This window comes from Cajanus cajan, chromosome 6 (genome assembly GCF_000230855.2).
Source record: "Cajanus cajan strain Asha chromosome 6, NIPB_CcT2T_4, whole genome shotgun sequence".
Taxonomy (NCBI): domain Eukaryota; kingdom Viridiplantae; phylum Streptophyta; class Magnoliopsida; order Fabales; family Fabaceae; genus Cajanus; species Cajanus cajan.
Window position 1 is genome coordinate 48,873,044 of NC_138522.1, and position 24,286 is coordinate 48,897,329.

At 29.3% G+C, this 24,286-nt stretch overlaps 2 protein-coding genes across 5 annotated transcripts; both read right to left on the reverse strand.

Annotated features, from left to right (window-relative positions):
- Positions 1–1,289: 1,289 nt before the first annotated feature.
- Positions 1,290–4,974, reverse strand: LOC109797254 (protein neprosin). The gene is made up of 7 exons (XM_020357235.2): positions 4,777–4,974; positions 3,292–3,378; positions 2,635–2,913; positions 2,388–2,549; positions 2,255–2,308; positions 2,018–2,164; positions 1,290–1,922 (listed from the first exon to the last, which is right to left on the reverse strand). Exons 1-7 carry the CDS (start codon positions 4,927–4,929, stop codon positions 1,536–1,538), a joined length of 1,269 nt encoding a protein of 422 aa, XP_020212824.1. The 5' UTR covers positions 4,930–4,974; the 3' UTR covers positions 1,290–1,535.
- An 11,175-nt stretch (positions 4,975–16,149) lies between these two features.
- On the reverse strand, positions 16,150–22,504 carry LOC109798144 (uncharacterized). 4 transcript variants are annotated; one of them, XM_083077458.1, is made up of 7 exons: positions 22,359–22,504; positions 22,116–22,256; positions 21,807–22,023; positions 21,588–21,661; positions 19,361–19,697; positions 17,257–17,334; positions 16,150–16,433 (listed from the first exon to the last, which is right to left on the reverse strand). In XM_083077458.1, exons 5-7 carry the CDS (start codon positions 19,673–19,675, stop codon positions 16,311–16,313), a joined length of 516 nt encoding a protein of 171 aa, XP_082933584.1. In that variant the 5' UTR covers positions 19,676–19,697; positions 21,588–21,661; positions 21,807–22,023; positions 22,116–22,256; positions 22,359–22,504; the 3' UTR covers positions 16,150–16,310. The 4 variants fall into 4 exon arrangements, with proteins under 4 accessions (XP_082933584.1, XP_082933583.1, XP_082933585.1 ...); XM_083077457.1 differs by lacking the exons at positions 21,588–21,661; positions 21,807–22,023; positions 22,116–22,256; positions 22,359–22,504 and adding an exon at positions 20,882–20,933; XM_083077459.1 differs by lacking the exons at positions 21,588–21,661; positions 21,807–22,023; positions 22,116–22,256; positions 22,359–22,504 and adding an exon at positions 19,902–20,829.
- Between the last annotated feature and the right edge of the window lie 1,782 nt (positions 22,505–24,286).

A 24,286-nucleotide genomic window follows, 5' to 3' on the forward strand; every position in this document is an offset into this window, starting at 1 on the left:
AACAACTGTATACATATAGAGTCTAGAATATACATATACATGGTCAAATCTGAACAGAGTTAAAGTGTACTAAAATTTCAATCCAATGCTACTATCCCAAGTAGCTCAACAACAAAATAGTCACAAAAGAAAATCAGCTCCGCCAGTCCGCTGAAGACTCACCACTAGTCCCTCACCTATCCCTGCTCTGCTCCCATACATAGTATGATCATTGCAGTCCAAACATCATGGAAACAACAAAAAGGGTAAGCTAGTGTAATTTAAAAATCAACATACATATATATGGCAATATGATAAATAACAGCTACAGTTATCAGCACACCTGTACAACTTATATCACTCAACAATATCAGCACCGCAGTTTGGCAATATCAGCACTGCTTAGCAGCAATAACAGTACCACTCAAGTGGCTATAATAGCACCGCAAAGCGGCAACAACAACACTGACTTAGCGGCTATAACAGCACCACATATGTGGCTAATAACAGCACCGACTTAGCGGCTATAATATCACACAACTTAGCACAGCACAGCACAGCACAACACAACAATTCAACACACTTATTTTTCACAATTCAGCCCAACCCTCTATAGTTCCACTATACTATAAAATTTTACATTTTAATTCATCGATTCCAGCTCAACCATATACCTCTAATACAGCCTCACATTATTTTCTCAGCACTATCATCTAGTCATCACAACATATTCATCAAATACAACTTAGTTCAACATATAACAACATTGATTAACAATCTCAGCACAATTCAACAACCAACATCATATATTTCAATATCTCCTTTCGCGCCCGGCGCACTCAAGGTCGCGCCCAGCGCAGCTCAACCTGAGAGCACCAAGAGGCCATCGCGCCCAGCGCAAGAGTACTCGCGCCCGGCGAGACTAAACCCGAGAGTCCAAGGTTCTCACGCGCCTGACGCAATTCTAATTGCGCCCAGCGCCTGCCAGGCAGAGATTCTAAGGAGTCTTGTGCGCTCAGCGTGGCCTAACCCGCGCCCAGCGTGGGGAAGGCTCTTTTAATTGTTTAGTTTGATAGTCCTCTAATATTATTTTAATATAATTTGAATATATTTATCAACATATTTACAATATTAGTTTAATTATCTATTTTTGTTATCTAAATATTAAAATCATAATTACTTAACTAAAATAAAATAATGATCACATTTAGAGGCTAAAATGACAAAGAATGAAAATTTAGAAAATAAAATGACATTGAGTTACAATTTCATGAACTGACATTGTATTATAATGATTATATATTTTCATTTAAAAAAAGTGAAATTTATTTAGCAAAAGAACGCAAATGATTGAAGAATTACAATTTTAAAACGGAGAATGATCGTGCCATGATAGGGTCACTGGGAGAGAGAGGTTTGAGCTTTAGCACCTAGAATTGAAAAAGTGGTTTCAACTAAGAGACAGTTGTGAGGAAGAGCTGAGGCAAAATGCAGAGGAAGAGATTTGTACAATGTATATATTTTATTTATGTGTGGATTACATTGAGGGATATAAATCAAGGACAATAGGGAGGTCTTTGGCCGGGTCCTCCAAAATAGAAGATGGGCTCCTCTCCATAGTGTTCCATGTAATTGAGAGAGTTGTAACAGTAGGGTTCATCAGCCACTGCATTCACAAAATCAGGGTATTTAAGCTTAAGCGAATAGTCCTTTATCCTCACATTTTTCATGAAGCACGCGTTCCCCCATTTACCATCTGCGAAATCTCCACTTCCCATCCCTGTCGCCGTGTGAGGACTTTGCTTTTTCACCTGTCCACTGAATACTTGTCCACCCCATTCCACCAATGTTGCACTGTGTTTTAAATTCCCCAATAACTCCGCTGGCCAATAACCCACTGGGACGTTGTTCTTTATTCTAAGCCACCAACGCCCCGAATCCTCCTGTTTAAATAAAATCAAAATGCTGTATATGTCACTATTTTTAATAATGGACAAATCCATCAAATACTACAAACTACAAAAGCATCATTAATTACCCAGAACATCCCAAAGTTGAAGACATACTGTGGGCCATCTTCGGATGACACAGGTTCAAAAGCGGCACCAAGCACTGCTTGGCTCGCTGTTTGCACAAACCCAGAACAAGCAAGATCAAAGCAACCTGTTGACTTGTATGAATCTTTCTGCACCCACCAAACCAAAATCAATGCTTCATTTCATTTCCCTTCCCCCTTACAAAAATCATAACAATCCTAACGTAAATAGCTACTTACAGTCCAGTAGGCAAATAACCGAGTCCTTGCATCACCATAGAAATTGGGATTCACCTGAACATTTTCATGTATTAGTTTATAATATCACGTACGCATGCATTAATTGATTAATGATGTGAATTGCTAAACTAACCGTCCAGCCTGATTCAATGCTTTCAAAATCAGGACCATTGCCGGTTTTAAGCCAGATTTGAGCAGTGGTGAAATCACCTGGGAGTTGAACACGTGGATTCCAAACGTTAATATCTGCTTCTGCACCTATATAATTGTATCCCATTGTCACAAGATATGCTGCCTGCATGCAACAACTTCGATTAGATACCTACATTTCATGAAATCATAATCATGGAACTAATATTAATTGCGTTACATATGTATACCGAGCGATTTTCTGGAACATATATTTTGGACTCATTGGGGTTGATGAAATTAAGGTTGAAGGCGGTGGTTGAATTCTTAAACACTGCTGGGGGTTTCTGGGCGAAGCGACCATCAAGAGAAGCAGCTCTGAGTAAGTCTTCCTTTAGGATTCTGCGAATAGGGATTGTTCCTTTTGGACAACTTCCACTTTTCTGCCATGTCTGAAATATCACTGTCCTTGACTCCGATGCTTCTTCTGTGCTTGAATTTTGGGACTCTAGCAGAAAATCGGGCATCATCTGTGCTTTCCATTCGTTAAATTAGAGATGCACAACTTTACTAGTTTTAAGTTTTAGAGGATATTAATTAAATGATCATAATCTAATTCAATTACTTATTTAACATTAGGATATGATATGTGATTAACGATAGACTATTAGAGGATCTCCGTATATTATTAATCTTTTTGTATCATTTGGCATACTCTAATCACTAAAACATAAAATATTTAGGTTTAGGGTTTAGGGTATGAAATATCTCTGACTTTGACTCCGATGCTCCTTTTGTTTTCGAATTTTGGCTTTTTAGCAGAAAATCAGGTATTGCCTGCCAAGTTAATTAATTAAATATCTTTTGCTAATACTTCTTCTATTCAATTCTAAAAATAAATGACTTACCTTAATAGTGTGGTTTTTTAAGGCAGGGTGGTCAAAAGCCGGTTGTTTGTAGATATCCACGCAGTCAATTATATCCCCATCTTCACTCTGCAGAGAAAAAGAAAAAAAATGGCAATTAAATATAATAATTAAATATTCTGTTTTTATATTTCTAAAGGCATAAATATTACTTACGTTTAATATTTTAAAGAAAAATTCACAAATTTTTCTTGAGGTCTTTTTGAATGATATACACTTTTCTTCTAATTTTTAAGAATATTAATCTTTCCTATTTATTTATTTAAGTGATACATATAATTTTTTATATAAGATGATACTATTTGTATACGTTTAACATGTAACAAATTATTAATATAAGTATTAACAATTGATGAAATTTGATTTTTTACTTAATTTTAATTTTCAAATTATATCCTAAGTATTACACATGTTGTGATTTAAAAATATACCAATTATAAAAATTAATTTTAAAGAACAAGCTAAGAAATTATTATTTTTAAAATTAAAAAATAAATTTTTTTATATATAAAGAATGCATGATCAACATATATATAATTGGCAGAATATAAATTAATTATTATTTTTTTTCTCTTTTTTTTACTTTAACTAATAAAATTATTCTAAGATATGTGAGTGGTTTTTAAAGACTAATTAAGAGAAGATGTCTATCATTTAAATAGACTTTAGAGGAGGTGAATGCAACTTTTTCATATTTTAAACATGAAAGCATTTTTTTTAATAAAATATATAATAAACGTATTATATTAAAGTTGTTGTTTTTTCTTTTCTTTTTTAAAAAAAAAAAAGTCATACACCACCAATCCACTATTTTCTTTCAACTTTATTGAAAGGTGTGCAAACATCATAACAAATACATGCTAAATTTATATTTTTAAAAATTATAATACTAATACAAAATATTTATAGTTGAAAACAGTAATTAATATTTATTAAAAATTATGAGTGTACCCCTTCAAAAAAAAATTATGAGTGTACATAAAGTGAATATATTTTTTTAACATTATTTCGTACTCAAAGCTTTTTACATTTTAACTAAATTTATATATTTTGTGATGGTACTAATTACTTTTCAACATTTTTTTTTGTAAAATTTTAATGATTAAATGATATACATACTAATAATGTAAATAAAAATATACCAAAAAATAGTACAAATAGGAAAAAGTAATTAATAATAAAAATAAAATAACATTTATTTTATAATTTTTTTCTTTATACAATACTTATATTACGAAAGAAAAGGGTATATTTTATTCACTTGTTATAATATAAGACAAATTTGTTAGCTTTTACGATTAAATATTTAGAACATTACATAATAATAATTTCTAATTAGATAATAGTATAAAAGGATTATAGTGCATATAAATTTAATTATTTTTAATATATGAAGAATATAATTCTTCCATTTGAATATGCAAAAATGAAAGATGTAAATAAAAAGGAGATGATGGAATTGAGAACCTTAATAGTTTTCAGCGCAGGCTTGTTGAGACGTTTTAATTTAGCTTCGATTTCAATTTCTAAGAGGGATAATCTTTTTGCTGCGGAACACGACGCAAACAAGATCCAAAGCAGCAACATTGCAACCTTACTTTTCCCCATCTCAACTTGCATACTACTTTCCTTTGATTTCTTTCTCAGTAAAAAGGAGACATCTGAGGTCGTAAATCGAACCAAAATATATACAAGACATGCCTTCGAAAGTAGTGGGTATCAATAATGTATTTATTTATTACTAACAAATTTGTTCATTTGTTTCATTTTAATTCTTTTAAAGGCCAATTTAACTATCATTAATAAGTTTGACTTTATTTTTCTTTTTAATAGTTGTTTTAACATTTTTTTACACAAATAAATATATATATATATATATATATATTTTTTTGTTTAATAAAAAAGTATAACTCAGTATCATGAGATCCATTTTTATAAAGTAATACCTCACATACTCAAATAAGAGATTAAATCTTGATCTTTAATTAATGACGATAAGTATTGAACTATTTGTATATAGTATTTTTTATTTTTTATAAAATAGTTTTAACTTTTTCTATTATACTTTTCTGTTTTCATTCTACAAATAAGTGAATATTAGTTGTAAATAACCAAATTAATTAAAATTTAAATATAAATAAAGATTAAAATTGATAATAAAAATAGATAATTAATGTTGTCTAAAATTTTAAAAATAACGTAAATAAAATAAATTTCTATATATTAGCAATCAAAGTTTGTAGTCACTACAATAAAATAAACTTTTAGTGGCATTTAATATGATTTTTAGTGACAATAAAAATCGCTACAAAATCTTTTATTGACATTTCACACATTAGTCATTGTATGCAGTGTCGCTAAAATATTTACCGGTAATAATTCTATATGCTGGTAAAGACCCTCATAATGGTCGGGAAAAATATATAATTTTTTGTGTCATTTGTTACTGACATTTAAAAAGATTTATAATACTCTTTAATTATCTTATTTCTAGTCGATGTAGGACTTGTAAGATGAGTACAAATATTCTTTAGTTACCTTATTTCTAATTGATGTGGGACTTAGAAGATGAAGGTTATCTTCTAAGTATATATTCTTTAATTTTTTAATTATCTTATCTCCTAAATATTAACTTAGAATAGTAAGTTATAGGCCTAACTCAACCTTATAAAACATACTTGTAAGGTGAGAGTTATCATTCACTTATATACTCTTTAATTATTTTTTTTCTAGTCGATGTGGGACTTAAGTTTTTTTTAACAAATAATTGTCGCTAATAGTAAATTTTGTTGTGATGTAAATACATTTTTAGTGGCTATTATATAATAGTCATTAATATTTTTATAAATAATAAAATAAAGATAATTAATTTATTACCATTAAATAATTGTTAGTAATACTAAATTTTGTTATAGTGATTAAAAAAATTTAATTTAGTCTAACTATAACTTATATTTATAGTGAAAAGAGCCATAAATAAATCTTAAATATATAATTATATTTAAATAATTAATATTATTTATTTAATTATATTTTTATTGTTTTAAATATGTAGTTATAATTCTCGCTCTCCCTTTTTGTAAGTTATTAAACATTTAATATAAAACCAACCATCAATAAATATTGACAACTCACTATTTGGACAATATCTTAAAAAGGTATTGTAATAATAAGTTTGATGTTTGTTATAATGTTTTTTTTTAATAGAATCACATATATTTATATAAGTAGTTATTATTTTAGTTGATTTTATAAAATAAGATTATGATATATTAATATTATCCTTTTTATTTGTTATTAAATTGTTATGAAATAAACGAAAATATTATTATATTAAAATTTATATATTAATATTAATAAATTGATAAATAATAATTGATGAATTGAATAATTATAGAGGTGAGAGAAAAAAAATTCATTTATTAAAGCTTCTTCTCAATATTTAACAACAAGCATATATACTCATAATTTTTAATATAAACAAAAGATAAAAAATAAAATTAATTTGTCATAGAAATTATAAAATATTTTATAAAAATGATCACAATTATTTTTTAAAATTATGCCTTATAATAATCATCGTAAGAACAATATCACTTATGTTGAGTTAAAAAATAATAATACTATTTTTTTATATAAAGAAATGATAATAAGATTTAATTCTATTAAAAAAATTGGTATATAAAAGAATACTTATCCATTAAATCAACAATTTTTTTAATCTAATTAAAATAATGATTAGAAACTAATTATGTATAACATGATTGCTAGATAATTTCATTCTTTCTAATGGATAAAAAAAAAAGATAATCTCATTTTTAAATGCATAATCTCATTTTTAAATATATAATCAAAGGTTCAATTTTTATAGTATATATAATTTTTTTTAAAGTAATCAATAATTTAAATGAATATCAATAAATTTGGAAATTAGTCACTTAAATGACCCCGAACTCAAAATAGGCTCTTGTTTCTTAAAAGATGTATTTTAGTAAATTATTATGATTTCGATTTTCTTAATAAATAACAGAGATTGTCCGGATAAAAAGAATCAAAATGTTGATTACTAAAACACTAAATAAATGGATCTAAGTAGCAAATCAATTAGAATTATGAATATTTATTAGAATGGTTGATAAAGATAATACAATTATTTATAATGTTCATATATTACTCATTTTAAATAATCAAGACCGATGATATTCCTATTTAATTTTACAGTTAATTTATTTAATCAGATCAAGATATATTAAAGTAATATGTAAATAATAATAATAATAATAACATCACTACAAGAAATGTTAGTGTTAATCTTTTTATATATATAATAATATATAATTTTATTATTATTTTTAAATAAAATTTGATAATATATATTGAATATATCAACACTTTTTATAATATACCAATAAATGTTGTATTTATAATATATGTAAAAACAATTTTTTATTGATAAGGATTATATCATTATAAGGTGAATGTTGTGACAATATTTTTTATAGTATATTATATTTTTTTAATAAAATATTAACCTAAATGCATTTTGGATTTTTCAAATCTATTAGTAGTAAGATTTTAGTTATAATGTTTTATATAAAAAATATTAATCTCTCATTATATATTATTTTAGATCAATGTATAAGGGATTAGATTCATTTAACAACATAAATTATGTGAGTTATTCAATCTACTAATCACGTGTTCAACACTTATTCAAATAAACAATAATATTTCATTCAACATTCAACAATCAACGTCTAGCATAATTCTCCCTGCGACAAACGCTATTGAGATAGGAAGCCTATGACTTGTGCATGCCCGACATCAATACACTTATGTCTAACGTGAATTCGAATGAGGTAGAGAGTCGCTATGTTAATCACGGCTAGCATAGCTAAACCTAGACACAACTTCTAAAAGGCAAAGAGTCTTTACTTGATCCATGTCCGGTGTCACAATGCCAACACCTAGCTTTGTCCAAGTAAAAAGTCTTTGTATTAATTATGTTTAGTGTCACTCATCTTGGGCCCGATATCTCTAAGTTAGAGAGTTCCTCAATCAATCACACTCGATGTCTCACATTTTATGTTTAGTGTGACCAAGTTAGAGAGTTTCTCATTAACTCACGCTCAACACTATAATTAGTCTTACACTCAACGCTATTATTCTTGCGTCCGACATTGTCAAGGCAGAGAGTCCTAACTTGAGTTACACCTAACGCTGTGAAGCTGTCCTTAAAACAATGAAGATTTGTACACTAAGCATAATCATGATTTTGGCTCTCGTCACCTGAAAATTAGTCCAAGACAACATGCAATACTAGAAAATGCAATTATACAACACAATCAACTCGTTTCCAAGCAGAATAACAACATGCAACCAAAATTTGACTACATCACCAAATTCTCCTTAACACGTTCAAGAAACAACTAAACGTTAACCCAAAATATAAGATTTTCACCTCTCAAGTAGCAATACAACTGCAATTTTGATGAACTTAGGCATCATACAACTCATCCACTACAACAAAAATCAAACATACAAGTTTCTCTCACCTCAGATCACCCAAGACAAAGGAGGAAGAAGAAAATGGAATTTTCAGACCAACTCTGCACAACAATTACAACATTTTGATTCTTGACTCTGAAGCTTTAAATCACCAAACAACAACACAATTTACACTTAGAGGAAGGAAAGGTGGTTCTCCTCTACCTCCAGATCTTCTCTCCCGAAATTCTCTCTAAGTTTCTTAAGAAAAAAACTTATGAGATTCAAATCTTAAAGAAAATTTTATATATTTTCCTCTAAATTTAGTTAACTTTGACTTTAACTCAAAATAACTCCTAATCAACTATACTCATAAAAAATTCTAAATTCTTAAAATTTTACACTTATTAAACAACTAACCACAATACCAATTGAATTAACAAAATCAACAATTACTAACAATATTCACAGTATTGCACGGTTTTTATTTAATATAGAGAGTTGATACTAAATTGAATTGAATTAACTTTTTAAACCAACTTGAAAAAAAAAAAGAGTAACAATTCTCTTTTTTTTTTTATTCAACTAAAGTTTCTTTATAATTTGCACTTAACAAAATGGGGAAAAATTCATTAAATATGTTAGCACGGTGTTCAAGGTTAATTAACTAAAGTTATAAAATACAGACGTTATCAAATACTAAAGTGTAAAATACAAGTAATCAGACATAAGTGTATGCGTAGATGCAAATTGTAATGGAATTAGTTCATGGACAAGTTTGCCATAAGTTTATAACGCATTTTCTTTCGCATTTCTTATCGTAGTATTTAGAGGAATGCCATTTATTTCGAAACACAAATATTTATTCCATTTGAATTTTATTGAAATTTGAAAATAAATAAATAATCACTGATTTTGTGATGCACGAATTCGTACTTTTTAAAACTTGTAGTTAAAGTCTTCTTGAACAGAATAGAATATGAGTTTGTGGTCGTTATTTTATTTTATTTTTAAATTATGCTTCTAATATGCGGTTGTACTGTTGTACCTTTTTCTCTGGTGTTTAAGTTAAATTTCTGCTCAAAATGGAAGCTTGTCCATTAAGGGTCAACCATCGCCTTGCTTGACTAGTGCTTATATATATATATATATATATATATATATATATATATGAAGAAGGTTCAAACGATACCGATGTACCTTTTATTAAGTGTTACACCGCTTAATAACTTTATATTAAATGTGAATTTTGAAAATTCAACCGTTAGATTGAAAGTTCATATCTCTTAGATCATATATATCAAATTTTATATATTAATCTAAGATGATTTGATACTTCATTCTCATAAAACAAAATTGACGTAATATATACATTTCAAAATATACTAAAATATGAACACTTTGATTATCTTCAAGTTGTTGTTCAATTTTAACAAAATTTGACATATATGATCTAAGAGATATGAACTTTCAATCTAACGGTTGAATTTTCAAAATTCACATTTAATATAAAGTTATGAGCGATGTAACACTTGGTAAAAGTTACACCAGTGTCGTTTGAACCCTCCTCTATATATATATATATATATATATATATATATATATATATATATATATATATATATATATATATATATATATATATAGAGAGAGAGAGAGAGAGAGAGAGAGAAAGAGATATATATATATATATATATATATATATATATATATATAGAGAGAGAGAGAGAGAAAGAGAGAAGGGTTCAAACGACACCGGTGTAACTTTTACCAAGTGTTACACCGCTCCAAAACTTTATATTAAATGTGAATTTTGTAAATCCAATCGTTAGATTAAAAGTTCTTTACTCTTAGATCATATATACAAAATTTTATATTAATCCAAGATGATTTGATACTTCATTCTTATAAAACAAAATTGACGTAATATATTTATTTCAAAATATACTAAAATATGAACATTTTGATTACCCTCAAGTTGTTGTTCAATTTTAACAAAATTTGATATGCACATATAAAGTGATATGAATTTTCAATCTAACGGTTAAATTTACAAAATTCATATTTAATATAAAGTTATTGAACAGTGTAATACTTAATAAAAGTTATACCGGTGTCGTTTGAACCCTCCTATCTCTCTATATATATATATAGTTAAATCGTAGTGTTTTAAAGGACAAACAAACATCAAGTAATTTAGTATTTTTTTTTAATAAATTTAGTTTGTGTGACTATTGAATTTGTCTAATTTTATTTTAGTTTTTCAATATAGACAAGAACATTCTCGTGTTTTGTCCTTCTTTTTATTGTTGGAGGATCTACATTCATTCTTGCTTGGAGAGCACTTATATTGATTAATGAGTTTGTGAAAAAAAATAAAATAAAGATCTTTAGAGCATAGTAGTCAAATTAGAATGAAACACGCTTCAATAGATTTTCTCTAATTGAAACGTAATGGTCTCATCATTTATTTTTTTATTTTCTTAATTCTAAAATAAATATATATTATATTCATGAAATTTATTAAAGGATTAATAATCTATACAGGAGTAAAATCACACCAGAAGATGTATTTACGAGAAACGTGTAAATCTGCAAATTGTATTCATATTTTTTTAAATTCAAAATAATCAGTCAATTTGTTTGCACCATTAATCTGTTGCAAGAATACCATCAACAGTGTAGCCTCAGAGGCGTTGACAAACGTTGTTCTAAAAGATTAATCAATCCCATGAAAAAAAAAATCAGCAATTCTCAAAATAATTACAAAACTGACACTTATTTTTAAATGATTGTACAAAAAACTAAGAAAAACAAAAGTTAATTTCATCGTTTTCTATATAAATAATGTTGAACTATCGTTAATATGTCATTTAAAAGTAAATAAAATATTAACGAATATATGCGAGTGATACTATATTGAGTTAGTCAAGTGAGACAATAATAATATTAAAATTAAAGAAAAATCATTTTAAAAGATTATAAATTTTAATTGAAAAAAAAGAAATATAATATTTTTTATTAGAAAACAAATTATTCCTTATATGAAAGTTAATGTAGTTAAATAATTATCGGTGCTATTTATGAAAATGTCAGCATTTTTTTGTATAATTTTGAAATACATGTTACTGATAAATCAATATTATTTAATTTAAGAAAATTAAGGGACCAAATACATTTGTAAAAATATGGAGACAAAAATGAGTTTAAACTTATACTTTGGAATGACAAATAAATTCATACCCATGAGTAATATTCGAATCCATCCCGACTTTGACGAAAAATACTCGATTTGACCGGGTACGGGTACGTGTAGAACCTAATATATTAAACCGGTACGGGTACGGGTACGGATATATACTTACCCGCCTCGTCCCCAGCTTAATACCCACCCCCAATTTAATTGTGTTAAAGAATTTTAATATTTTATTATATGTAATTATTTATTATAATGTGAAACATTTATAGTTGTTTAGTTATTAAGAAATAGAGAAATAACCTAATTATAATTGTAATATAATAGAAAAATAATTTAAAAATATTGTGTTTTTTTACAAAAATAAAATAAAATAATTTTTGACGAGTACAGGTATGGGTATACCCGATACCCAACGGGGACGGAGATGAGGATGAAAATTATATACCTGACAAGTACGGGTACGAGTACAGGGATGAGTTTGAGTCGCGAGTACTGAGACGGGTATCATGAAAGCCATACCCGACCCGTCCCGTTGTCATCCCTACTTATACTAAATTAGTTTTTTAACATGATTTTATCAATCCTTTAACATTTCATTTTTATTTTTAAGACTAATTTTGGATAAGATGTTTAAGGATTAATATGGTCATAATTTATTTATTTTTTAAAGATTAGGATGGTGTGCAATTTTTTTTTTCAAAGAGTGTAAAAGCTCAAATGAAAAGGAGTGATAAATTATAAATAATATCCTTGTCACACATATGACATTATTTTGGAATTGAGAAGAAATTTTTTTTAACCAATTTGATTTTCTATTAACCCACACTCTACTTGTTTTAGGATCATTTGAAAAGTTATCCTATCTAAACATTTTAAAAAAAATGTTTGCAAGTTTTAAATCTCATTCTATCTCGCAAAAATAAGCAAAATTTTAGAATTAATTTACTAAGTAAGATTAAAGGTGTTTATGGTTTGAATTTTTGGAAAATTCAAACTGAACCGAACTAGTCCATTTTATAAGAATAGATTGGTTAATCGATTCATTTTTTATAAAGTGAATCAATTCAATTTTAGAATAATCAATTTTCTAAAAATTGAATCGATTTGGTGCGGTTATCCACTTTATACTTATATGTGAGTCAATTTTTTAAAAGAATTGAACTGAATCAATCAATTTTATAAAAATGGATCAGATAACCAAATCGATTTTGTAAAATGGATCAATTAAGCTTTTTATTGAAACTAGTTGGATTTTTAATATGGGTTAATTCAATAATAGACTGGGATTTGGATTTCTTTCACACTTTTAAAGACTCATTTTTCATTCTGACCTTATACAAAACATGGTAAGTATTGAGATTTAAGGTGTTTTGTGCAAATGGAGAAAGCAAAACATTGCCATAAGCTCAATCATTTAAATATTATCTTTCTTACATTGATATATAAATTTGGGTTTATTTATCCACATATTATCGTTTAGGTAAAAACATTGACTAAATGTGATAATTTCTTACTCTACCAAACATATTCTCTTAATATTTCTTTTATGGTCTAAATGGTATAACTCGAAAACCATTATTACTTTTTGAAAGTCACATATTAACCATTTGATGAATGTATACTTTCTTATGTTGTCTGTAACGACTCCTCAATGGTCTCTACACTAGGTGACACAACTATTAGCGATGAAAAATTATCTAATGACTTAGGATTCTAAGTATACTAATACTTGAATATGTATCATAATATAAGACATATAACAATACATCAATTACACAAGCATGTATATACATTATAGATACAGTAATCCAGCTAAAAGTAAACTATATAGCTTATGTTACCGGTCAAGTAACTTCTATACATCATTATACAATTTATACTTAAGGGTAGCCTCAAAAGGAACAACTAGCTCCAACACCTCCTATAGTGGTTTCCACTGCACAACTCCCAAGACTAACCTATCTTTGTCCTATTCTCATATACTACGTATGATATCACAGTTCAAATCACATAGAAACACACAAGGATAAGCTAGAATTTAAAGAAAAAAATATGAATACAACAAAAAACATCAACAACATTGAGCATATCAACACTTATTCATTGCATCTTCAACACTATTAATGTATAGCATCATAACGCAACCAACACTATTAACACAAGCAACTTACTATGTAATAGCCTAAGGTTAGCATAGGCAACACACATCATCTCATAATTTAACACCTCAACATGATTCATTTTAATTTAATATTTCATATAAACAACACAGTTTAAACAATGCATCATAAGCACAATATAACAATTATATGTGTCATCATTAGGGATGGCAACGGGGCGGGTCGGGTACGGGTTTTATGATACCCGTCCCCGTCCCCGCGACACAAACTCATCCTCGTACTCGTACCCGTACCCATCGGGTATGTGATTTTCATCCCCATCCCCATCCCCGTCGGGTACCGGGTATACCCATACCCGTACCCGTAAAAAATTATTTTTTTTTTGCAAAAAAAAAAATACATAATATTTTTAAATGATTTTTCTTTTATATTATAATTATAATTAGATTATTTCTTTATTTCATATTTTAATCAAGAGATTTCTTAATAATTACACAATTATAAATGTTTCACATTATAATAAATAATTACACGTAATAAAATATTAAATTTTTTAAATATAATTAAATCGGGTACAGGTACGGGTACGGGGCGGGTATGTATATACCCATACCCATACCCGTACCCGGTTTAATTTATCGGGTTTTACCCGTACCCGTTCCCTTACCCGGTCAAACCGGGTATTCCCCGTCAAAGTCGAGACGGGTTCGAGTATTACCCACAGGTACGAGTTTATTTGTCATCCCTAGTCATCACACATTTCTATTAGGATATCTCCTACAACAAAGAGTAAGTAGTTTAAGTGACTTAACCCTACCAAAGCAACAATACAGGGTGATTTTTTTGGGCTTATTAGATCAATAACAAATTGAATATCAATCATCAACACAATAACTTGATTTCTCAAATATTGTCACTCAAATAAGGAAGTCTAGTATTATTATCAAGGAAGAATAACTAGGTATAAGTCTACCACAACATTAGCTAGCTTAACAAAGCTTCTTAGAGGATTAGTCTACCGACTATCCTTGAAATACTATGTCTTTTTGATACTCGTTTAGAAACTAATTCTAACTTCGTACTTTACTCAATTTGATCACTTTATACATGTGTCTCAACCTTATCCACGCATGATACCAACTAAGTCATAGAGGAGATTCAACACATCAATCCTTTTCGTTGGTTAACTTTCCACAAAGGATTTTCAACAAATTTCAGTTCTCAAAACACCACAACACAATATTCATACAATGAGATATGCAACTTTTAAAACAAGTTCTCCTGTATTCCTAGGTTGGTTATCAAAACTCAACAACACCATGCCTAAATTCCTAAAACATTCTCAACATTTATCATCTCAAAAATACAAAAATGTTATACATTTAGCAAATTCAACATAGCTACACAACCTACAACTAAACTCAATTTTCAATTAGCAACTCACAATATAATCCTCGTCATACAATATATCAACTTTCAACATATTGATTTCATTATCATGCAACGCCATCCTTACAACTCATTCATCATCATTTAGTCATAAAACAACTCAAACAAAAAGTGTTCAACATACAACTTGTTCATCAAGTAAACAACCAACTCAATTAAAAAATAAAGAATTTGACTAAGTTCTCAAGCTAAGCATGAAATCTCACGCTTAGTATCAGCCCTCCAAAGGTACACCTAGTTCTCATGGTAAGTGTGGAACTCATGCTTAGCCTTAGCCATGCTAAGTGTGAAAATTTACACTTAGCCTGAGTTATGCTAAGCATGAAAATTCATGCTTAGCCTCAACCTTTCAGAGGCACTTCCCAATTCTCACGCTAAGCATGAAAACCTACACTTAGTCTCATAAACCTAGAAACTTTTGCATCAATGAAGAACACCCCAACAGTTATAAACACTACCAAAATTTCAAAATTCTCTCTACTTATGCAATAATCCATGCATGTAACCTAAAAAATCTCCCCATTATAACATCATGCAACTCATAAATAAAAGGAAAAGAAACATGCATCAACAACACCTCATGGAAACCATCAATTTCTTAACTTTTTCATCAAGATCACCAAAATCTCAAATCCCCTTTGTAACCCAATTCGATTTGATCAACATATCGATGAATCTCAAGGGAATTCAAGCAACCTACAACTTATACATCAACTCAACTCAATCAACCAGAAATCCAACTTTCCTTACCTCAACTCCGAGCCAAACTGAGAAGGAGAAGAGGAAGAAGAATGAGCTTCACGAAATCTCCACACCAACCCTTGAAAACAGTTTCCCCCCTCTTCAAGTTTGAATCTCTGCTTAGGAATCTAGGAAGAAGAAAGAAATGTTTTTAGGATTCTTATAGCTCTTCTCACTACTCTCCTACTAACTTCTCCGAAGAAATGAACTAATAAAACTCATTTCTAAATAAAAGTCTTAAATACTTTTTTCCTACATATTCAACTTAATCTTTGCTCTTTACTTCACTTCTAACACAACTCATGAGAAATTACTCAATTCTAGAATTTTTAAACACTAAATAACTTAACAACCACAATAACATTTTATTAAAAAAATATATATAACATTCTATAACTCACAATGTTACATTGTCAATTTTTTCAAATTTTGTAAAAAGTCGGTAAAAAAATATTATTATTTTAACTTATATATTCTTATAAAATGAGAAACAAAAATGTGGTATAAAAAAAAGTTAGTATAATATAAAAGGTAGAAAAGGAAAAAGGTATTGTAAGTAGATTTGTGAGAATTTAAACTAAATAACAATTTTTTAGTGAAAATGCCCATCCTAGACCGTAAAATTGGCACCTAGTCGCTCGTGACAGGTAAAAGAATGATGAAGGCGAGGAAATTAAGCGGAGGCAAAGCTAAAATATTAGTATTTGGATTTGGATTTTTTTGCACGCAGCTGAGATGCCATGCCATGCTTTACATTATCCTACATCCTTAGCAAACATAAAGCATCATTCACACACTCTCTCTCTCTATTCAGACTCCGACTCCATGTTTCCCATTGCTTTCAAACCTCTCGGTCTCTGCATCAAAATTTTAAATATATTTCTTTATTTACATTTTAAATATATGCCATAAAAATAAGACAAGACAGATAGATATTCTTTTTCAATTTACCTTTTTGGATATTTTCTTCTCCCTAACCTCATATCGTTCCAAGGTAAGATCGCATAACCATGCGCCAGGACTGACGAGCTGCAAAACAAATCAAACCAAGTTCAATGCATACCTTCAAAATAAGAATAAAGGATATGGTAAATGGTAAGTTCTCAAGAAAATTGAACATGTAGGGTTGAAACAAATGACTTTCATCTTTACTTCATCCAAGTTTGGTAGGTGGAAAAAAAAAAAGAGTGGATGAAAATAATAATAAAAAATAGAGATAAGTAAAAAAAAAAAACGAAATGGGAGTAAACTAAAAAATAAAAATATTTTCAAACTGATTTTTAAATTAAATAATAATTTTTTATTTAATCAATTAAATAAAAAACAAACAATTTCATTTATATTTTTTATTAGTTAGCTTAGTGATTGAGAGAAAAAAAGTTGAAAACTTGGAGTAAAAGTGAGAGAAGTTAAATTCGGTTCAACGTTCGTGTAATCTTTTCTATGGATAAAAAGAAGAAAAAAAACATGAACCACTTCACACACACTTTTTAAGTTTTTATTTTTATAGGAGGAAACAATCTTCCTTATTTTTTCTCTCTCTTTGATCTCTTCACCATCTCCTATTTATAAAATAAAGCATTAAAAACTACCAAACATAACATTAAAAAAAAACTCATCACCTATAATATAAATTTTTTTTACACTGATAACTAATTATATTTTTTAATTGTATCATGTCACTGTTAAAAGTAAATATATCTACAGTAATATGACACAATTAAAATATATAATTGGTTTCCAATGTAAAAAAACTTTACTCAGATAGTTTATAGGTGATTAACTAAAAAAAACGTGATGCGAGACATTTTTATTATTTAAGAACCAAGACTAACAATAATTTAGTAAATGAAACAGTTAAATAATTTCTAAAATAGCGATACAAAAAATGGAGTAAGAATGAAGACGAGGTTATAAATTTAATTTTTTCAGCATGACCATGAGGGGTAGTATTAAAACGAGAATTTCTAGTCTCCAGCCAGCTATTGAGAATTTGAGAGCTCAACCGGTTCCATTTCAATTTGTCGGTTAGTAGGTCTTTGTATCAGAATTCAGGACCATCCACTACAACTGGCACCACTCATTCTTTCTAATCACAGAATGCAACCCACACGTGTTTTCACACACATCGTCTCCTATTTCTTCCCTAAGCCCACAACTAATGTGCTGCTGATTAAATACACCTCAAGTGGCCGAATCACAATAATAATCAACCTATGTGTCACTATCTTAATCTTAATTATAATAATAATTATTATTATTAAAATATTTGAATAAGAACATTGTACAGTTCACAGATTATTATCAAGGGCATCAAATTATTCTATAATATTCTCTCTCTCCTACCTTAATTAAAAGAAATTTATTTTAGATTAAAATATTTTTAATTTATATAATATTACTTACTTTACTTTTTAATTTTCATAACTTAAAATAATTTTTAACTTTTATGCTTCTTTTTAAAAAAAATTTAGTCTTTATAATTTAGTATAGATATTTTAGTTCCTAAACTTGTAATTTTATAATTTATTTACTCTCTATCATTTTTTCTTTTATATTTAAAGTTGATGTGTTTTTCAGCGTACGTAGGTGCGCGTGCGGAGTAGGCTAATGTTTTCAGCGTAGACAGCTATAAGAAACCCTTGGTTACTACAACTACTCAGTAATCGGTGTGAGCCAAGCTCCCCTTGACGCGTGTAAGCCACTCCACACATGTATGGCTCCGTTTGGCTTTTCCAGGAAAAGGGAGGGCAAAGTAAAATACCAAAGGAAAAAGGGGCACTCACCACAAATCCCATACTAAAATTAAAATATGCTTTAGTTACTTTCACACTAATATTATTATTATAAGCAAACTTTCACACCAATTTTCTGCAACAAATTAAAAGTATAGCATCCGTTGTTGAGTAAGTACTTGGTCCAAATTCTAAATTTGGATCCCTCATTGAGAATTATTATTATTATAGTCATTGTAGAGCATCCTAGTTAAGATTTGAGATATAATGAATAATAATTATGTGGAAAAAGTGAATAGGGGAAGAGAAGTGGATCTTACATTGAGGGTGCGTTGAATGAATTTGGCTCTCTTCTTGGGTCTCTGAGGCAGTTTTGAGCCTTTAATGGCGAGAAAATCTTCTTCCTTCTCCTTGTTGGTCAAGGCAATCACGAACTTGGGTGGCCACACCGGCGGAGCCGCCTCCCCGCTGCCGGACGGCGACCCTCCCTTCTTGCTATCGTGCGCGGTGTCCGACGAGGCTGCGGACTTGTTATTGTCATTAAGGTGGTTGTTATGGGTCCCCCTCTTATCGTGCGCACCCCTGTTCGGTGAGGCAATTCCCCTAACACCCCCGTTGCTTTGTCCTCCTCTCATGGCACTTGAATTTTCTCAGTTCCTAAATTGCAAACCAAAAATTAAAAACACAACCCACAACCCACACGTAATTATCCTATCCTATGTGTCTTTCTTAATCGTAAGAACGTGAATCACATCATAAATAGCGCAATTGAGAGGTGGGTTATTTTAGACTTTAGAGTAAAAAATAAAATATATATGCATATCAAAAGTAACTAGGGAGTGGTAAGTTTACGGAATTAACCTTGGGGTTTGATCTAGATCTAAGGGTGGGAGAAGCTCGAATCTAGACTGGTTTTTTTTTTGCGTAAAATAAGGGCTGGTTTTTGGCTCCTCTCGGCACTTTGTAATTTGTGTTTTGCTTTCTAGGAGGAGGATAGTTAATTTATTAGAAAAGAAAGAAAAAAAAAGTGTGCGATTCAGATTCCCTGTAACGAACACAGCCAGTTCCACGGTGGGATTGGAACCGTTGGATTTAGAGGAGTTTTATTAGGTAATACGTGTTCGAATATTAAAGGAGACGAGCCAGATCTACGATCCGATCCCTCTATCCGACGGCCCTAATGGAAAACCACTTTTCCTCAACACGTGAAAGGAATCTGTCCATTCCATGTTTCAACTAGTAACTAGTAATTTCATGCTGCTTCTAGTTCCGCATCCAGAAGCTGCAAATGGCCTCTCATCTAAATGCTAACAACACAAAACCATGAAATTCAATTTCTCAATAGATAAAATACCAGGCGGTTATTTCCATAATCTATACTTGTTTTTACAAATGGAAAACTCACCAAATATATATAGAAAATATGTCAACGACAAAAGTATTCACGAACATCAACCTAAATCTGCTAAGAAAGCTCAAATTCCCCGTTTGACGTCAGAAGGAAGGTTTAGATTACCATGTTAACCTGATTTAGCTTATCAGACTTGCCAATTGCTACCAATTATTCCAAGTTAAAATGTAAAGCAACGCTTATGAACTATTTTAATTAAAAATTAACTAGACCCCTACTACTTAAGTAATTGAGGACATAAAAAGTTAATGATCCAACCAATTAAGCTAGAATCATCGCCCAACTCTTATGTCCTCTTTTATGTTAATCCAAACTTGGAAGCCAAATTTACAACCTATAATCTATAATGAGATATTATTCCCGTCTTAGTCATAATGATATCTTCAAAAGACAATTGAGGGGAGTAAAGATGGGGATCTCATGCACTTACCATGAGTTCCTCTTCATTCTTTAATTTGGATGAGACTTCTGCAAGGATCTGCCTAATTAGAAAGTGGACAAAATATAAGCCTTATTCATGTATTGAGCCCAAATGAGATTTTGAAGAAAAAAATTCATTTGACTTGTCGCCCAAATTTAACAAGTGACATTTGATGCTTAAGATTCTTTGCCTGACATATGTTACTTACAAGTTGCCTTCAATGCGAACAAAATTTCGTTGCAGACATGGCATGGCACTAAACGAATTGAAAAACGCTGGCAAATATGAGGATGGATGGATAGTTCCACAATTCACTACACTTTTGACTCCTGCCAATGGCCATGCACACTATGCTTTTTTATGCTACTTTTGTTTTTATTGTATCACTACTTCCACACACCAACACTTTTTTTTTTTTTTTTCCAATGAGTTCATTAGATATTAGACACAAACCATGTGTTGCTACTTGGTTCAAATTATATCTACAGTAATCTTGTCGTCGCTAAGAAATTTTTTTTTTTTTTTCAAAATATTTTGTTAAGAGCTAAGACAATGTGAAAACGAAGGATCAATTGCCTCGATTAAACTGCTCTTGAAAGGCTCGTCTTTTCTTTTCAAAGCCACACTGGTATTGTATTATGAGCACCAAAAATATGAGTTAGGGGAAAAGATCCAGAAAAAATTGTAAGGAGGCATGAAAATCAATGTGCTATACCTTGAAAAATTAACACTCATCCAACAACCAATTTTTTTGAAACAAAGGGGAAAGGACCCGATTTTTTTTATTTCCTGCAAGAAACGAAGAAGCCGAGAGAAATTAGAGAATAATAGCCAACAACAAATAACATCAAAACTGAATTGGAATCTGCAAGGTTGCGATGACAATCGATTATGAAGTTCTAATTTTGATAAAGTATGTTTGAGTTTCTCTCACCTAAATCTGGTTCTGCTAAAACTCCGTTCAACATGGGAAAACTGGAGTGGTGTTCGGATTTAAGTTCTGAAGCTATGGAAAATGCAAATCTATTTTGAAAATTCAACTAATAATGACATTTCGGAACTTGTGTCGGCGACGATGGCTATGAACTCAGGGAAGCAACGATCGTCCCTGTGGCACAAATTCATAGTTCCAAAATCTGCCTTTTTTTACTCTGCAAAAAAAATAAATGAATAAAAATAACTTAGAAGAGAAGACCGACGCCAAAGGGAAAATGGAAATAGAGGAAAATATTATTTTTCCAACCTCTGCTAGAGGAAAATGGACAAAACAGAAACTCTGACTCTCTTGTTTTCCAAGCTGGAAATCTTATGCGCCTCTTTAAAACCACAATGAACCAAGGAAACGAAATTCACTTGAAAATTTCAACAAAGTCCGACAAATACTCTTCGAACATGCATTTGCAAACAAAATGAAGCAAAAATATTAAAAAATAATTTGCATAGAAACAGGCTCCAAAAGGAGAAGAAAGATGTGTAAATGGTAGACCTCATTCTTTGTGAAAAAAAATGTCAGATCCTCAACATTAAAGTTTGGGTTATGAGAATTGGAGAGCGGCAGAAAGTTGTGGAGAGAAGAGTAGAAAGGGTTATGATAAAACGAAATGGTGTGTTTCCATTGAAGAGAATGACATTATATATATATATATATATATATTCCTTTGCACCAACCGTCCACTTTCAGAGTTGATGATGGTAGATGAATAATTATTAGGTCAAAAAAATCTTCAATCCATCGAACTTCCAATAATGATAATAAATATAATATTTTTTAAAAGAAAAACTATTTTTATAAAATACAAAATCAGACGAAATATAAAACACAAAATTTTAGATAAATGATATGTTGTGAGATGAAACATATGCTCTTATTTTATAAAATCTTAAATACATATTTCTTTCATTTTTTTTATAGTTATTTTGTCAAATTTTGTTATTTTTTTTATTATCACTTTCTTAAAATTAATGACTTGTTAATTTTTTTATTTTTATTCTTGATAATTAATGCATGTTTACTGAAATGAATAATGATTATTTGGTACATGACTAATCAATTCCTTAACATATTGAATAAAGAAAATTTATTCGAACTCATAAATACGTGAAAGTGAATAAAGTCATGTTATACACAATAAATAAGAACAGATAAATCCCCAAAATTATTGAGAAAGTTAGTAAAAGAGGACAATTTGATATCTTAAAATTAATAAATAACCTCCTTGATTAGAAAAAAAAATGATAATTTGGTGAAATGTAATTAATGCAAACATTTAATCCTTCAATTGACAAGTGTCATCCCAAGGGACTCATAATGAAGATGGATAAAACAAACTTGTAGGGAACTTTCAAGGTTTTGCAACAATCATTTTCATTCAAGCTACTGTATAAGGAAACTTAAGAAAAAAAATGAAGAATTTTTATACAAATTATTATTCTTTTTTTTGGAAAAATATTGTTTTCAATTGGTTTATCACATCTTGTCTATAAGATAAAACAATATCTTTAAGATTTTCGAGTTGAACTTGTAGGGATTTATTTGTTAAAAGAATACTCATTTGAACTTGGAAAAGTTTGTTGGTAAAATAATACTTGGTTGAATCTATAAGTGATTTGTTGAAAAAGTACTTATAACTTTTTTTAAGATAATTAAATTTAATATAGTTGAATTAAGAACTAAACATAGTATTAATAGTTGAGATAAACTAATATAAAAATTATTGAGTGATTTGTCTACCTCTTCTCTTACACTTTTTGCTATTAGTGTTATTACTTCACTATTAAAAAAGTGTTAATATTTTATAAAGACTATTTAACCTTTTATTCTAATGTATGTCTTTTCTTCACAATAATTTCTCACCTTTCTTCTTTTCTCCCTCTAACCATCCTCCTGATTAAAAGTCTTACAAAATCTTAAAACTCATGAAAATCCTGCAAAGTCTTTTAAAATTCACAAGATTTTTTTTAACTAAAAAAGTCCTTTAAATAAATAAACAAATATAACAAAAAAAACTAAAAAAAAAAGGTAATATAAAAAATTACATTACCTTTATACATTTAATTATGTTAAACTTCAATCTAAATTTTATCAATTCACATTTGTTAAAATTAAAAAAAGAAAAATCAATTCAAATAACGACATTTGTTTCATTCTACCACTCCACGCACACATACTGATTACATCACTTTAATTTCTACCTTCCATTGGCACAAGGTAACCAAATTGAGAAATAGATAGAAAAACCTTAGCAAGTAACAAAGACAAACAATAATTAGAAAGAAATGAAACGAGAAATTGATTTGAAAAGTAGAGAAGCAAAAGTAATTCGTAACATCACTTTAATTTGTACCTTCCATAAACACAACGTCACCAAAGTGAGGAATCGTAATATCCATTTCCATCGGTTGTTGCACCACATT

Excerpts from the sequence above, each read along its gene's own strand:
- LOC109797254 (XM_020357235.2), bottom strand. The coding sequence starts at position 4,929 with ATGCAAGTTGAGATGGGGAAAAGTAAGGTTGCAATGTTGCTGCTTTGG. Across the intron at positions 2,165-2,254 it reads GGTTATTTGCCTACTGGACT|AAAGATTCATACAAGTCAAC; the intron begins GTAAGTAGCTAT and ends TGGTGGGTGCAG. Across the intron at positions 1,923-2,017 it reads TCAACTTTGGGATGTTCTGG|GAGGATTCGGGGCGTTGGTG; the intron begins GTAATTAATGAT and ends TTATTTAAACAG.
- LOC109798144 (XM_083077458.1), bottom strand. The coding sequence starts at position 19,675 with ATGAGAGGAGGACAAAGCAACGGGGGTGTTAGGGGAATTGCCTCACCG. Across the intron at positions 17,335-19,360 it reads TCATTCAACGCACCCTCAAT|CTCGTCAGTCCTGGCGCATG; the intron begins GTAAGATCCACT and ends TTTGTTTTGCAG. Across the intron at positions 16,434-17,256 it reads AGAAGAAAATATCCAAAAAG|ATTCCTAAGCAGAGATTCAA; the intron begins GTAAATTGAAAA and ends TCTTCTTCCTAG.